Source organism: Oncorhynchus kisutch, linkage group LG25 (assembly GCF_002021735.2).
Source record: "Oncorhynchus kisutch isolate 150728-3 linkage group LG25, Okis_V2, whole genome shotgun sequence".
NCBI lineage: Eukaryota > Metazoa > Chordata > Actinopteri > Salmoniformes > Salmonidae > Oncorhynchus > Oncorhynchus kisutch.
In genome coordinates this window covers 29,760,971-29,778,470 of record NC_034198.2, presented here as the reverse complement: position 1 = coordinate 29,778,470, position 17,500 = coordinate 29,760,971, and the positions used below count along the sequence as shown (strand labels likewise).

Genomic DNA, 17,500 nt, shown 5'->3' with positions numbered 1-17,500 from the left:
GACCAAACATGCATCTGAATTATGATTGACATTTTCTTACACTGTATTTCTATTCCAGAATCTGACATTGCCCGTTCTAATATTTCTATATTTCTTCTTTTTTTTAAAACATTTTTGGGATTTGCATGTATAGTTTTGTATTGTTTTGTACTACTTCACTGTTGTAGCTAGGAACATAAGCATTTCACTACACCCATGATAACATCTGCAAAATATGTGTAGGCGACCAATACAATTCTGTTTGCCATTCAAGCAAGTATCAGAAATGTTTTAATCTCTTGTGAACAGACAATTGTATCATAACTAGTATCGTAGCATCTGTCAACAGACTGTGGGATGCCATGACTTAACAGTTTGTGGGATGCCACCTGCGTGCTTAGTCCCCTCCTGTACTCCCTGTTCACTCATGACTGCGTGGCAGCGCATGACTCCACCACCATCATTAAGTTTGCAGACAACATGATGGTGGTAGGCCTGATCACTGAATACAATGAGACAGCCTAAAAGGAGGATGTCAAAGACCTGGCAGTGTAGTGCTAGGATAACAACTTCTCCCTCAACGTCAACAAGACAAAGGAGCTGATCGTGGACTACAGGAAATGGAAGGCCTAGCATCGATGGGGCTGTTGTGGAACATGTCGAGTGCTTCAAGTTCCTTGGTGTCCACATCACTGGCATGGTCCACACACATCAACACCATCGTGAAGAGGGCATGACAATGCCTCTTCCCCTCAGGAGGCTGAAAAGATTTTTCATGGGCCTTGAGATCCTCAAAATGTTCTACAGATGCACCGTTAAGAGCATCTTGACTGGCTGCATCACCGCTTAGTATTGTAAAATCCTAGAGGAAAACCTGGTACAGTTTGCTTTCCAGCAGACACTGGGAGACAAATTCACCTTTCAGCAGGACAATAACCTTGAGGCAAATCCAATGCAGCCCATTACTGAGTACCACTCTCCATATTTTCAAGCATAGTGGTGGCTGCATCATGTTATGGGTATGCTTGTAATCATTAAGGACTGAGGAGTTTTTCAGGATAAAAAAGAAACGGATTGGAGCCACAGGCAAAATCCTAGAGGAAAACCTGGTTCAGTCTGCTTTCCATCAGACACTGGGAGATTAATTTACCTTTCAGCAGGACAATAACCTAAAACACAAGGCCAAATATGCACTGGAATTGCTTACTAAGATGACATTGAAGGTTCCTCAGTGGCCAAGTTACAGGTTTAACTTAAATTGGCTTGAAAATCTATGGCAAGACCTGCAAATGAGACCTGACAGAGATTTAAGATTTTTCTGTGCATATTTGGTCCAATCCAGGTTTGCAAAGCTCTTAGAGACTTACCCAGAAAGACTCACAACTGTAATCCCTGCCAAAACATATTCTAACATGTATTGACTCAGGGGGTTGAATACTTACAGTATGTAATCAAGATATATTTGTGTTTTATTTTGACAAACTTTATGATTTTTCTTCCACTTTGACAATAGAGTATTTTGTGTAGGTCGTTGACAAGAAAGTGACAATTAAATCAATTTAATCCCACCTTGTAACACAACAACACGTGGAAAAAGTCAAGGGGTGTATAGACAGTATGGACAGTATATGACGAGGAAAGCTGAGTACAGCAGTAGTTATGTAGGATGAGCCTGATGAGCCCTCTAGAATGCATATGGAGTGACTGTATATCTAACTGTAGATCTGTCAGTATAGTGTATTATACAACACTCTTACAGAGGCCCATCTGATGGGGGCACACCACTGAATTCCGTGTTGTCTACTGTGTACTGCGAGTTTGTCTGACTAAATGGATGTAAGTGGAAGATTAGAGGGGAGATGTCAGCATCTTTCAGACGTCTTCTCTGAGTGGTGCTCCCTTTCCTGTTGTCACATTTCTGTAAGTAAGTGTGTAAACATAGTCAAGCTATGTTTAAGTCACAAGGCAACATGCCACTATACAGTCCCCTTAGGTGGGTAGTAATATCTACACGCCGATGACATGAGTAGGATAACACTGTTAGATGTACCTATAGCTACTGATGGGAATTATTTACAGCGAAAAGGGATGGAGGGAGGCAAACGTCTTAGTGAAAGGCAGAGCGATGAGGGGAGGAGGAGGCGGAGCAGGAAGAGGAGGATAGATAAAGAACATAATGGCTGCATAAAGAGAAAAATAATGATTTAGGAGAAGATGATGACAGATAAGGCAAAAGAGGAACCTAGAGGGCGGAGGAAGAAATATTGTCTCAGAGAGAAAGATGATATGTAGCAAATATCATTTCTTAAAACTACGAACATAATGATAATGAAGACATGCTGCTGTGTAGAGAATCCCATTACTGGCTCCATATTGCCTAAGTCCCGTTCCTGGCACCATATTCCATACATAGTGAACTACTTTTGACCAGAACTCTATTGGCCTATGGTGCCATTTGGAGCACGTTAATTGACCTCCCTCAAGCCACACTGTCAAATCAACAGCATTCTTACATAGGTATTCCTCTTGTCCAGATGGGTTAGGGAAAGTTGGGGCGGGGCAGCCTAGCAGTTAAGAGTGTTGGGCCTGGAACCGAAAGCTCACTGGTTTGAATCCCCAAACTGACTAGGTGAAAAATCTGTCTGTGTCCTTGAGCAAGGCACTTAACCCCAATCCTCCTGTAAGTGGCTTTGGATAAGAGTGTCTGCTATTATCCTTGTGGGGACCAAACAATTGATTCCCATTTAAAATCCTTTTTTCCCTAACCCGAACCCTAAACATAACCCTAAACCCCTAACCCTAAACCTAACCCCTGGTGAAATGTCACGTCTTGTCCGAAATGTCCTTGTGAGGAAAGGTGAGGACCCCTCAAGGCTAGTAAAACCAAGCACACACACACACACACACACACACACACACACACACACACACACACACACACACACACATACACACACACACACACACACACACACACACACACACACACACACACACACACACACACACACACACACAGGGTTATCCATGAGTGCCAGAGTATGAACTTCCCCTTTCCCAGTTAATGAGTGTGATGTAGTGGTTAGTGGTCTCGTTATCCCTAACATGAAGGGAGGAGGTCTGGCTGCATGACGGGTGGCCCTGCCAAGTGCCAGAGGCTTGGAAGCTCGGTCGCAGGTAGCAGCACACCAGCTGTGGCTAGAGGGAGGGAGAGGGGGTGGTGTGTGTGTGTGTGTGTGTGTGTGTGTGTGTGTGGTCAAAGGGGAGGTTCTAGGAACAGATGCCCAGGTCGGGACCATGTGGAAGGAGCTGGAAGGTGTTAGAGGGAATAGGTTAATCACTGTGCAGACCACCATCCTTTTGTGTGTGTGTGTGTGTGTGTGTGTGTGGTCGGTCAGAGGGGATGTTCTGGAAACAGATGCCTGGGGTTGGGAGCCTGTGGAAGGAGCTGGAAGGTGTTAGGGGGTGGAGGTTAATCACTGTGCAGACCAGCCTCCTTAGCTGTCACCTTGGCAAATGGACACTAGGTAATGGAGCGGGTAGCTAGCTGGGGCTTAGGGCGTAGCATATAGAACACACCAGAGATGCTAGCTAGATAATAGAGTGGCTGTTTTGGATGGTTATTTTTAAGCAATAGTTGCTAGGGTCTTGGGGACAGGGGCTGGCTCACATTGGATGCAGACCTACAGTAGAACCAGCCTGTGTAGCAAAGAACCTAGCAACTCAGGTAAAATGGATGCTAGGTAATAGTGGGGCTGAGGCTGGCTTAACTTGGCAAGAGAAATTGGACCAGTCTGTCGCAACTCTGGTAAAATGGATGCTAAGTAATACCTAGGTAATTTAGCTGGTGCTGTGACTGGAGCTTGCTCACCTTGGCTAAATCTGAGAGACATACTGTAGCATATTACAAATCAGGGATAAAATGGATGCTAAGCTTACTAGCTAATATAGGAATGGCCATATTTCTCCCAGCCAGTGGGGCTGACTAACATTGGTGTGACTCAGTGACTCAGTGGGGAAATGGATGATAGCTCCAAAGCTCTATGAGAGACTGTTTTGGATTGTCACTGCTTATTTCCTTTTGTTCGTTCAGGAAATATAAGACCCTATTCCGGTGTGTCGTTTCCCCAAAACTCCAGCCAGCCCCAGTGAAAATCCATGTGTGGTTTGGGACATGTTTCAGTAGCAAAACAATCTGGCTATTAGGAACAAATCAACACTATGCTCTTACGCACACACACACACACACACACACACACACACACACACACACACACACACATACGTAACGGTCCAGTGGTTTTCCCTAAGGCATTGAACTCATATAACTTAGCTGGTTGATATCTACCACAGCGTGCATCTGTCAATCAAAAAGTGAATTACTACTATGAGAAAGACAAATATCCTTACCTCCCCATCACAATTCTCTCTACTTTCGCTTTCTCTTTCACCCAACCCTCCCTCCTCCCTCCACCCCCACCCCTCCCACTCTCCCGCCCCGTCTCCCTCCCTTACAGTCCAGTCATGTCCGCCGTTGTTTACCGCGCTCCACATCCAGAATTAAAGCTGAATGAGAGTGATAAATCAAGGAGAGGGAAATTCACTAACTCTCTCCGCCAGGTTTATGTGTTGGAGAGAGAGAGACAGATGGGAACACAGGAGAGAGAAAGAGAGGGAGAGAGAAACAGAGAGAAGGAAAGGGGATAACGAAAAAGGGAGATGGAGAGAGAGAGAGCGAGAGAGAGTGTGAGAGCGAGAGAGGGTGAGAGTGAGAGAGGGTGAGAGAGAGAGAGAGAGAGAGAGGAGCGAGAGGGTGAGAGCGAGAGAGAGAGGGTGAGAGCGAGAGAGGGTGAGAGCGAGAGAGAGAGAGAGAGAGAGAGAGAGGGGAGCGAGAGAAGCTTCAGTTCGTTAATCACTCTGAAAAGATGGCCAAGATGGGGTTTGTTGTTTGTTGTTTGGTTCGGCTCTGAAAATGATAGAGGGTGTGAGGGGGCGCCCATTTTTCTCTCTTTTCTTTACCCCCTCTGTTATTCTTTTATGACCGCTGCTGTATAGATAAAGGAGATTTACAATGGGGGGAAGTACAAGGAGAATAGAACGGAGAGTTACTTCTATGGGATCCCAGATTACTAATTGGCCTCGGCTTGCAGTCCTCTATATGACTTAACTGCTTTATGAACCACAGACCTGGGTTCAAATACTATAAAGAAATACTTTATCTGTGCTTGATTGAGTTTCCTTGGCTTAATGGAATTAATAGGAGAGTCGAAAAAGTGCAAACCCGGCTAGAGCGAAAGCATTTTAAATCTTTTGAGTAGTATTTGAAGCCAGGTATGTTTAACATTCATTCCAGAAGAAGAATATCCCAACCCTGTAATTAAACTTCTTGCTCCATCTGTATTAAACCATCTAGTAATTAATCTGGTTTTTATTGGTGTTTTTGCAGCTGTAGTAGGAGTTTCATTCTGTTCCATTGACGTGAATAACATACAGTATATTAACAGTTGTTTATTGATTGATGTGTGTTACATTCAGGATCCATCTTGTCCATAATAATGAATCAACTGAATTAAAATTGAATTGAATCCATCCCCCAACACTTCATCCTCCCAAAATACTTACACCAACCCTCTCCCCGTCTCCACCCAGGTACCATCTCCATCAACACCCAGCGCCAGGCCTACACAGCCCCAGGAGAGAGTGAGATCCTGGACCTGGATGATAACCTGTACCTGGGAGGACTACCAGAGAATAAACTAGGCCTGGTCTTCCCCACAGAAGTACGTTATGATAGGATTGGATTTCAGTATTGTAAAGGGGGGTATATACCCGTTTAGGTTGAGTTTCTGAAAGATCAAACAATACATTTCTGTTACATTATCACACAAAAGTCTGTGCACTTTCATTTCTGTTAGTCATTTTATTAACCAATGTTTAATCCACTTCTTCAGGTGTGGACGGCTCTCCTGAACTATGGCTACGTGGGCTGCATCCGTGACCTGTTCATCGATGGCCAGAGTAAAGATGTCCGCCGCATGGCCGAGGTTCAGAAGGCTACCGGAGTCAAACCATCCTGCTCTAAAGAGCCGCCCAAGCAGTGCCTGTCAAACCCCTGTCAGAATAACGGTGTCTGCCGGGAGGGATGGAACCGTTACGTCTGTGACTGCTCAGGGACGGGATACCTGGGACGCTCCTGTGAGAGGGGTAAGACATCAGGTTTTAAACAGTTTTGCTCTGTATTTCATCTGTTTCTGGTTTTGTTGCATGGCTATTGGTAAAGAGTTTTGTGACTCCTGTGATAGACGTTAGACACATTCCGTGTTTTTATTGATTGGTTGATTGGTTAGTTGCTGGAGGTTGGGATTGAGATCAAGATCAAGATTGTTTACACAGTTCTGACAATGCTTGTGTAAAAATAAAATCTTGTTTGTGGAAAGTTCTCTGTATTCTAGTGCTGACTAGTTTGTTGAAAGATCTCTGTATTCTAGTGCTGACTAGTTTGTTGAAAGATCTCTGTATTCTAGTGCTGACTAGTTTGTTGAAAGATCTCTGTATTCTAGTGCTGACTAGTTTGTTGAAAGATCTCTGTATTCTGGTGCTGACTAGTTTGTTGAAAGATCTCTGTGACTAGTTTGTTGCAAGGTCTCTGTAGCGTAGCGCTGACTAGTTTCTTGAAAGATCTCTGTGACTAGTTTGTTGCAAGGTCTCTGTAGCATAGCGCTGACTAGTTTGTTGAAAGGTCTCTGTAGCGTAGCGCTGACTAGTTTCTTGAAAGATCTCTATGACTAGTTTGTTGAAAGGTCTCTGTAGCGTAGCGCTGACTAGTTTGTTGAAAGGTCTCTGTAGCGTAGTGCTGACTAGTTTGTTGAAAGGTCTTTGTAGCGTAGTGCTGACTAGTTTGTTGAAAGGTCTCTGTAGCGTAGTGCTGACTAGTTTGTTGAAAGGTCTCTGTAGCGTAGTGCTGACTAGTTTGTTGAAAGGTCTCTGTATCGTAGCGCTGACTAGTTTGTTGAAAGGTCTCTGTATCGTAGCGCTGACTAGTTTGTTGAAAGGTCTCTGTATCGTAGTGCTGACTAGTTTGTTGAAAGGTCTCTGTATCGTAGCGCTGACTAGTTTGTTGAAAGGTCTCTGTAGCGTAGTGCTGACTAGTTTGTTGAAAGGTCTCTGTATCGTAGCGCTGACTAGTTTGTTGAAAGGTCTCTGTATCGTAGCGCTGACTAGTTTGTTGAAAGGTCTCTGTAGCGTAGTGCTGACTAGTTTGTTGAAAGGTCTCTGTATCGTAGCGCTGGCTAGTTTGCTGGCCGTGTTTATTTCTATATTCTGCTGGACTCCAAGTTGTTTGGTGGGTGTGTGTACACTTCCCTCAGGACGTCAGTTTACATTCAGGTTATGAACGTAGATCCCTTCTCTCACTAGCCTTACTTTACCCCGCTGTGCACTGTCCTGTGGAGGAAAAAAGAAGCAGGTGTGGGATTTAGAGGTGGTGGAGAAAGGAGAATTGAGGGGAGGAGGGCATCAGAATGAAATGTGAATATAATTGACATCAAAGGCTGCATTAAAAGAGAAGGGCTTTAAGCAGTTCATTACACACGCTGCAGATTTGGGATGCTTTGTCATAGGAGAGAGAGGAGACACCACCTCCCTGCTTCTGTGTGTGTGTGTGCCTGTGTGTGTATAGTGGACACTCTGGGCTGCATGGTACTGAAGGAGGATCCTGTCAGTTGGACTATTTAATAGCAGGGCATAAGTTACCAACTCCAAGAAAGCAAACAACAGAATGTGAATCCTAAATATATATGTTGGGGATGAGGATGAAGAGTGAGAGAGATAGAGAAGCTGACTGATGCCCTTCACATGAAAAGGTTTTCAGGAATCGTTTCTTCAAAAATATGTTTCAGATAAGATTTATTTTCAATAAATAGATGAATACAAAACACAGCAGCGTTAAAAGACTAAGACCAAGAATAAAATAAACATCTTCACTGGTCTGTCCGTGCTTATCTCTATCTGCCTCTGGCACTCGCCCACCAACATTAAACACATGTAGCTCACTAGGTCGATTAGTTTGGAGGAGCCTACAATTAGCAAATAGCCAACCTGTGCTGATATTCAAATGTTGCTGACACACATTCAATGAAAGGCAATTAACTTGTTACAATGAAATGGTAAATACACATTTAGCACAATCAGGCTTAAGAGAGGATATGTTCACATCATCACAGAAAGAAAGAAAGAAAGAAAGAAAGAAAGAAAGAAAGAAAGAAAGAAAGAAAGAAAGAAAGAAAGAAAGAAAGAAAGAAAGAAAGAAAGAAAGAAAAAGAGGTGGAGGAAAGAGAGAGAACGAGAGCCAGAGAGTGAGAGACATAGTGTGATAGAGAGAGAGAGAGAGAGAGAGAGAGAGAGAGAGAGAGAACGAGAGCCAGAGAGTGAGAGACATAGTGTGATAGACAGAGAGAGAGAGAGGGAGAGAGAGAGAGAGAGAGAGAACGAGAGAGAGAGAGAGAGTGAGAGACATAGTGTGATAGAGAGAGAGAGAGAGAACGAGAGCCAGAGAGTGAGAGACATAGTGTGATAGACAGAGAGAGAGAGAGAATGAGGGAATGAGGGGCATAGCTACAGTGATGGCAAAGGAGGTTGGTGGCATCTTAATTGGGGAGGACGGGCTCATAGTAATGGTTGGAACAGAATCAGTGGAATGCTATGAGACTCACCAAACACGTGGTATCCATGTGGTTAATAGTATTCCATTTATTCCATTCCAGACATTATTATGAGCCGTCCTCCCCTAGCAGCCTCCTGTGAGTGAAAGTATAGGCCTCCTAAACTGCACTGTAAAATGGCTGTCTTCCCCTGCTAACAATTTGGCTCATTAAACCACTCACTCATGACCGGACTCATAGTGGAATATCATCTCTCTCCCTCCTCTTCCTCCCACCTATCTGAGGTGTAGAAAGGAGGGGAACTATTAGTAGGTAGAGGGAGAGAGAGAAAATGAGAGTTTGAGAGTCTCCAAGGATGCCCCTTTGCTGTGAATAAGACATATAGTACCAGTCAAAGGTTTGGACACACCTACTCATTCAAAGGTTTTTCTTTATTTTACTATTTTCTGCATTGTTGAATAATAGTGAAGACATCAAAATTATGAAATAACACATATGGAATCATGTAGTAACCAAAAAAGTGTTAAACAAATCAAAATATAATTTATATTTGAGATTCTTCAAAGTAGCCACCCTTTGCCTTGATGACAGCTTTACACACTCTTGGCATTCTCTCAACCAGCTTCATGAGGTAGTCACCTGGAATGCATTTCAATTAACAGGTGTGATTGTTAAAATTTAATTTGTGGAATGTATTTCCTTCTTAATACTTTTGAGCCAATCAGTTGTGTTGTGAGGTAGGGGTGGTATACAGAAGATAGCTCTATTTGGTCCATATTATGTCAAGAACAGCTCAAATAAGCAAAGAGAAATGACAGTCCATCATTACTTTAAGCCATGAAGATCAGTCAATCCGGAAGTGCAGTTGCAAAAACCATCAAGCACTATGATGAAACTGGCTCTCATGAGGACCACCACAGGAATGGAAGACCCAGAGTTACCTCTGCTGCAGAAGACAAGTTCATTAGAGTTACCAGCCTCAGAAATTGCTGCCCAAATAAATGCTTCACACAGTTCAATAACAGACATATCTCAACATCAACTGTTCAGAGTAGACTGCATGAATCAGGCGTTCATTGTCAAATTGCTGCAAAGACACCAATAATAAGAAGAGACTTGCTTGGGCCAAGAAACCTGAGCAATGGACATTAGACCTGTGGAAATCTGTCCTTTGGTCTGATGAGTCCAAATTTGAGATTTCTGGTTCCAACTGCCGTGTCTTTGTGAGACGCAGTGTAGGAGAACGGATGATCTCTGCATGTGTGGTTCCCACTGTGAAGCATGGAGGAGGAGGTGTGATGGTGTGGGGGTGCTTTTCTGATGACACTGTTAGTGATTTATTTAGAATTCAATGCACACCTAACCAGCATGGCTACCACAGCATTCTGCAGTGATATGCCATCTCATCTGGTTTGCGCTTAGTGGGACTATCATTTGTTTTCAACAGGACAATGACCCAACACACCTCCAGGCTGTGCAAGGGCTATTTGACCAAGAAGGAGAGCGATGGAGTGCTGCATCAGATGACCTAGCCTCCACAATCACCCGACCTCAACCCAATTGAGATGGTTAGGTCTCTTCATATATAGGAACTCCTTCAAGACTGTTGGAAAAGCATTTAAGGTGAAGCTGGTTGAGAAAATGCCAAGAGTGTGCAAAGCTGTAATCAAGGCAAAGGGTGTCTACTTTGAGGAATCTAAGATATAAGTTAATTTGGTTACTACATGATTCCATGTGTGTTATTTCATCGTTTTGATATCTTCATAAATATTCTACAATGTAGAAAATAGTACAAATAAAGAAAAACCCTTGAATGAGTAGGTGTATCCAAACGTTTGACTGGTACTGTATATGTAATTAGCATAAAGATATGTAGTGCACTGTGTGTTGGTGTTCTGTGTCATATAAATGAAGATTCATTTCCAACCATATTTCATATTGGCAATTCATTTCCAACCATATTTCATATTGGCAATTCATTTCCAACCATATTTCATATTGGCAATTCATTTCCAACCATATTTCATATTGGCAATTCATTTCCAACCATATTTCATATTGGCAATTCATTTCCAACCTTATTTCATATTGGCAATTCATTTCCAACCATATTTCATATTGGCAATTTATTTCCAACCATATTTCATATTGGCAATTCATTTCCAACCATATTTCATATTGGCAATTCATTTCCAACCATATTTCATATTGGCAATTCATTTCCAATCACTTGGCATTTCAACCGATTTAGACATTGTTCAAGGAAAAATCATAACCTTGCTTTTTCATTGGAACCCAATATGTATTTAGTCTACAAAATATTGTATGCATTTGTGAAGTGCGAGCGTTTGTAAGCATGCGTGACTGAACGCGTGTGTATGTTTCATTCTGTCACCATGTAATTAGATACTGCTGTCTCTAGTCCCACTCGGCTGCGTCTTGTTTTTACGGGGAGGCGTTGCTGTAATGCCAAACTGGCCTGGATGCCTTATCGACAAATGCTGCTGTTTATGACACACACACACAGATACACACACACACACACACACACATACACACACACATACACACACACACACAGATACACACACACACACACACACACACACACACACACACACACACACACACACACACACACACACACACACACACACACACACACACACACACACACACACACACACACACACACACACACACATACACATACCGTTTCTGTTTATTATAATTGTGTTGCCTTGCTATCTGCCTCCCGAAACACAGCCCATATAATGCTTTCCCTCTATCTTCCGTGATGCATCATGAATCATTTTAATTCTCCAGTTGTCTACAGCATAAAAGAAACATCCAATCTCCTTCACTACTTAAAGTCTGGGATTTGGAATGCTGTTCAATTGTCATTTTCTCTTTGGGAGCCAGTTTGTTGGAGTCAGTCACACTTTTCCTGTTATATTTGTAGATGTAAGAAGAAGTGAGATATTTGTAGATTTTGTTTATATTTGTGGAAGTAAGTTTCTGTGTTATGAGCTACTGTACTGGTCCCATTTGTTGCTGTGATGTAACCTATTAGTGCCTACTGTACTGTACTGGTCCCATTTGTTGCTGTGATGTAACCTATTAGTGCCTACTGTACTGTACAGGTCCCATTTTTATTTGTAGTTGAATTGGGTAGTATGGATTCAGGTTGCTGTGATGTAACCTATTAGTGCCTACTGTACTGTACAAGTCCCTTTTGTTGCTGTGATGTAACCTATTAGTGCATACTGTACTGTACAGGTCCCATTTGTTGCTGTGATGTAACCTATTAGTGCCTACTGTACTGTACAGGTCCCATTTGTTGCTGTGATGTAACCTATTAGTGCCTACTGTACTGTACAGGTCCCATTTGTTGCTGTGATGTAACCTATTAGTGCCTACTGTACTGTACTGGTCCCATTTGTTGCTGCGATGTAACCTATTAGTGCCTACTGTACTGTACAGGTCCCATTTGTTGCTGTGATGTAACCTATTAGTGCCTACTGTACTGTACTGGTCCCATTTGTTGCTGTGATGTAACCTATTAGTGCCTACTGTACTGTACAGGTCCCATTTGTTGCTGTGATGTAACCTATTAGTGCCTACTGTACTGTACTGGTCCCATTTGTTGCTGCGATGTAACCTATTAGTGCCTACTGTACTGTACAGGTCCCATTTGTTGCTGTGATGTAACCTATTAGTGCCTACTGTACTGTACTGGTCCCATTTGTTGCTGTGATGTAACCTATTAGTGCCTACTGTACTGTACAGGTCCCATTTGTTGCTGTGATGTAACCTATTAGTGCCTACTGTACTGTACAGGTCCCATTTGTTGCTGTGATGTAACCTATTACTGCCTACTGTACTGTACAGGTCCCATTTGTTGCTGTGATGTAATCTATTAGTGCCTACTGTACTGTACAGGTCCCATTTGTCATTTGTATTTGTAGATGAATTGGGTAGTATGGATTCAGGTTGCTGTGATGTAACCTATTAGTGCCTAATGTACTGTACAGGTCCCATTTGTCATTTGTATTTGTAGATGAATTGGGTAGTATGGATTCAGGTTGCTGTGATGTAACCTATTAGTGCCTACTGTACTGTACAGGTCCCATTTGTCATTTGTATTTGTAGATTAATTGGGTAGTATGGATTCAGGTTGCTGTGATGTAACCTATTAGTGCCTACTGTACTGCACGCTAAAGTGGTCAAGCGTAAGCAGCAGAGTTCAGCATGGTCGGTCGCTCACTGTGACTGTCCTGGTTTTGGCCAGTCAGCATTCTGACTGCTCAGAGGCTGTGTGTGTAAGTGTGTGTGTGTGTGTGTGTGTGTGTGTGTGTGTGTGTCCGCGCGTGCATGCATCTGTCTGTGTTTCCTGTTTCGGCCCAGCGTTGACCTCCTGACCCCTCTGATTGGCTGTAGGCTGATTAGCTACAAGCTGTGACAATCAACATCCTCCTCAGATCACTGGAGCCAATTTGACCGTCTGTTTACAGAGACACTTTACATCAGTAGGAATAAATTGACTTCACACAGTTCGCAATGAGCCAGGCGGCCCAAACTGCTGCATATACCCTGACTGCTTGCACAGAACACAAGAGAAATTACACACTTTTCCTAGTTATAAGAAATTCATGTTAGCAGGCAATATTAACTAAATATGCAGGTTTAAAAAATATATACTTGTGTATTGATTTTAAAGAAAGGCATTGATGTTTATGGTTAGGTACATTGGTGCAACGACAGTGCTTTTTTCGCGAATGCGCTTGTTAAATCATCACCCGTTTGGAGAAGTAGGCTGTGATTCACTGAGAAATTAACAGGCACCGCATCGATTATATGCAAAGCAGGACACGCTAGATAAACTAGTAATATCATCAACCATGTGTAGTTAACTAGTGATTATGTTAAGATTGATTGTTTTTATAAGATAAGTTTAATGCTAGCTAGCAACTTACGTTGGCTTCTTGCTGCCCTCGCGTAACAGGTAGTCAGCCTGCCATGCAGTCTCCTTGTGGAGTGCAATGTAAGGCAGGTGGTTAGAGAGTTGGACTAGTAACCGGAAGGTTGCAAAAATGAATCCCTGAGCTGACAAGGTAAAAATCTATAGTTCTGCCCCTGAACAAGGCAGTTAACCCACTGTTCCTAGGCCGTCATTGAAAGTAAGAATGTGTTCTTAACTGACTTGCCTAGATAAATAAAGGTGTAAAAAAAAAATACCGAATACCGATTGTTATGAAAACTTGAAATCGGCCCTAATTAATCGGCCATTCCGATTAATTGGTCGACCTCTAGTCACTTAGTTTAGTTTGTGATTTTACTCTGTCCATTTGTTGCCTTCACCTCAAACACATACAGGTGTTTAATCTGAAACACAGCAACATTTTTGTTATGTAACGACAAATAACAGATGTTCAACTTCACTTCTTTTCACTCAATTCTGCAATTGCTCATCCCTACTGCATAAATAGCTGAACAGTTTAGGATTATTTCACAAGAAAACCCACCAAATGGGCAATAAACGCAGATGGAATCGTAAAAAAAATAGCACCATCATGAATGTGTATGTATTGTAATTGTATTCTGTAAGGCCCTACACCGCCTGTACATGTTTCAGCATAGTTCACCACTATTACGACATTGTTTTACTAAATAGTCACCAAATTGCACAGGTCTATACATCCATGTTGGAACAGGCATAGCTGTAACACGGTATGCACACACTGTTCTCTGTGGGCTTCAGAGGCAGAGGACATTCACTCTCTCTCTCTCAGTTTCAGTGAATAAGGTAGTGTGAATGACAGTAGGAGTATTAGGAAATATAAAAAATAGTAAGAAATACATAATTCAGGAGCTTTTTTGGCGACAGTGGTGGTTATAGGAGAACAAAAAGAGAGAGTGAGAGAGAGAGAGAACCAGAGATAGTGAGTGAGGGGGAGGGAGTGAGAGAAGAGAGAGGGGGGAGGAGACAGCATAGAGGAGAGAGCTGTGAACGTACCCAGTCTGATGATTTCCTCTCCTTGCCTCTCACTCTACGGGTCTAATGTTTCCCATCCCTGCTAATGAGCTGACAGAGAAGGAGGGCACACAGTAGGATGTGAGGGAGGGAGAGAGAGAGAGCGAAAGAGAGGTAGAGAGAGGTTAGTCAATGGTAGTACTGGGAATGAGGAATGGAGGGAGGCAGGGAGAGAGAAGGAGATGAGCCCAGGACAGCAACACAATTAGACCCAACCAAATCATGAGAAAACTAAAATATTATTTCTTGACACATTGGAAAAATTCACACAAAAAAATGAGCAAACTAGAATGCTATTTGGCCCTAAACAGAGAGTACACAGTGGCAGAATAAATACCTGACCACTGTGACTGACCCTAAACAGAGAGTACACAGCGGCAGAATACCTGACCACTGTGACTGACCCTAAACAGAGAGTACACAGCGGCAGAATACCTGACCACTGTGACTGACCCTAAACAGAGAGTACATAGTGGCAGAATACCTGACCACTGTGACTGACCCTAAACAGAGAGTACACAGCGGCAGAATACCTGACCACTGTGACTGACCCTAAACAGAGAGTACACAGTGGCAGAATACCTGACCACTGTGACTGACCTTAAACAGAGAGTACACAGTGGCAGAATACTTGACCACTGTGACTGACCCTAAACAGAGAGTACACAGCGGCAGAATACCTGACCACTGTGACTGACCCTAAACAGAGAGTACACAGCGGCAGAATACCTGAGCACTGTGACTGACCCAAACTAAAGGAAAGCTTTGACTATGTACAGACTCAGTGAGCATAGCCTTGCTATTGAGAAAGACCGCCGTAGACAGACATGGCTCTCAAGAAAAGACAGGCTATGTGCACATTCTCCACAAAATGAGGTGGAAACTGAGCTGCACTTCCTAACCTCCTGCCAAATGTATGACCATATTAGAGACACATATTTCCCTCAGATTACACAGATCCACAAATAATTAAAAAACGAACCCAATTTGGATATACTCCCATACCTACCTGGTGAAATACCACAGTGTGCCATCACAGCAGCAAGATTTGTGACCTGTTGCCACAAGAAAAGGGCAACCAGTGAAGAACAAACACCATTGTAAATACAACCCCATATTTATGTTAATTAATTTTCTCTTTTTTAATCATTTGCACATCGTTACAACACTGTATATATATACATAATATGACATTTGAAATGTCTTTATTCTTTTTTAACGTCTGTGAGTATAATGTTTACTGTTAAATTTCTATTGTTTATTTCACTTTTGTTTATTATCTACTTCACTTTGCTTTGGCAATGTTAACATAGGTTTCCCATACCAATAAAGCCCTTAATTTGAATTGAATTGAGGGAGAGAGAATATGGGCATAAGGGGTGCAAGTTATTTCCACGTTATGAAGATAAAGAGGTGAGCCAACTTGGATTCATATGTATTCATATGTACTCTTTTGTATTGACTTAATGGAAAACCTGTACACTGTGAAGGGGTTACTGTGAATGTAACAGTAGCTTACAGGCAGCTCGGTGTCAAGTACAGTTCTGTTTTTCATATTACAGTACAGCTACTGTAATATAAATACGGTATATACGGCAAATACCGTTTAATGACACAAAGTACAATACTGTACATTGGACTATATTATACTGTAAAAAAGTAAATGCTACTGTAATCTAAATGAATGAATGAATGAAATTCATTGAGGGGTGGGGCTTGCATTTCACAGTATTTTACAGTAATTACAAGCAATTTGTGCAAGCAGGTTTACTGCTAGGTTTACACATTAGAGCATATGAATGGATATTTGGTGTTAGATATCACTTGCACTTCTAGAGAAAGATATGGTACGGTACTGTATTCTGTGGGGTGGAATTACAGTATCAATACAGTAATGTTCCCACAATGCACCATCATTTACGTATGCTGCAATTACACTTTTTTTTTTACTGTTGATAATACCTAAAGTGTCCATATAAATTACAGTTTTCCATTACAGTGTATGTTGAACCCTGATTACACTTCAGTCTGGTCACAGATAGAACAAGGAGCCAGATGTTTCACCGGATGTATAAATCTGAAGCATCCGGTTGGCATTTCCACTTCCCACAAAATATGGTGAGAAGAGGAAGCCCAGTGGCCGGCAGTGGGAGAAGATGGAGCGAGATGGAACTGGGCCGACATTCTGCTGATTTTCTCATTGAAGAAAAGCCCATCTCAATACAGTTTTCTGCCCCCAAACTTAATCTGTTACAAATTTTGTTGACCATTTGCCAAAGTTTCTAAATATTGTGTTGTTTAGAAGGAGTGTAAGGGTGAATTTATGTATTGCACGAGCACACTTCACAGAGAAGTTGTTCCCTAGCGGAAATATGCAAATACGTGCTAGGACGCGCAAATAGAATCTCGCTAGCTCGCTGCTTGGCTCTGTCCACCTGCTTGCTTGTTCTGCCCACTATGCTTATTTTGCTTCCATTGAAAATGACACAGATGATCTATCTTGGGTTAGTTATAAATATATTTGGTCTGGTGTTTCACCTCAGCTTTTTCTCTCTTCATATGGCCCTTTCTTCTCTTTCTGTTGCCCTCTCTTCACACCTTTTCTCCGTCTCTCCCTGCCGCTCTCCCCCTCATCATCTTTGGTATTATGCCATGTGTGTGACTGGCGTCGGCGGTTAGAGCTGTCTAGCTAGAGAGTAGGAGCCGTGGTGCAGACAGACAGAACGGAGGAGCCACCCTGGCACACTGCCAGCTGTTTTGATGCCTCCAGATTGTAGACTGGAGCCTGTGTTTGTGTGTGTGTGACACAGGAGGCTGCTGAGGGGAG

At 42.5% G+C, this 17,500-nt stretch overlaps 1 protein-coding gene across 29 annotated transcripts in view; it reads left to right on the top strand.

Moving 5' to 3' along the window:
• LOC109878858 (neurexin-1a) overlaps positions 1-17,500 on the top strand; it is a 586,328-nt gene that overhangs the window by 235,224 nt on the left and 333,604 nt on the right. For all 29 annotated transcript variants that reach the window (XM_031805049.1, XM_031805050.1, XM_031805056.1 and 26 more), the window contains 2 exons: positions 5,629-5,759; positions 5,931-6,183. In XM_031805049.1, the coding sequence (XP_031660909.1) occupies positions 5,629-5,759; positions 5,931-6,183 (384 nt within the window). The remainder of the gene's footprint in view (positions 1-5,628; positions 5,760-5,930; positions 6,184-17,500) is intronic.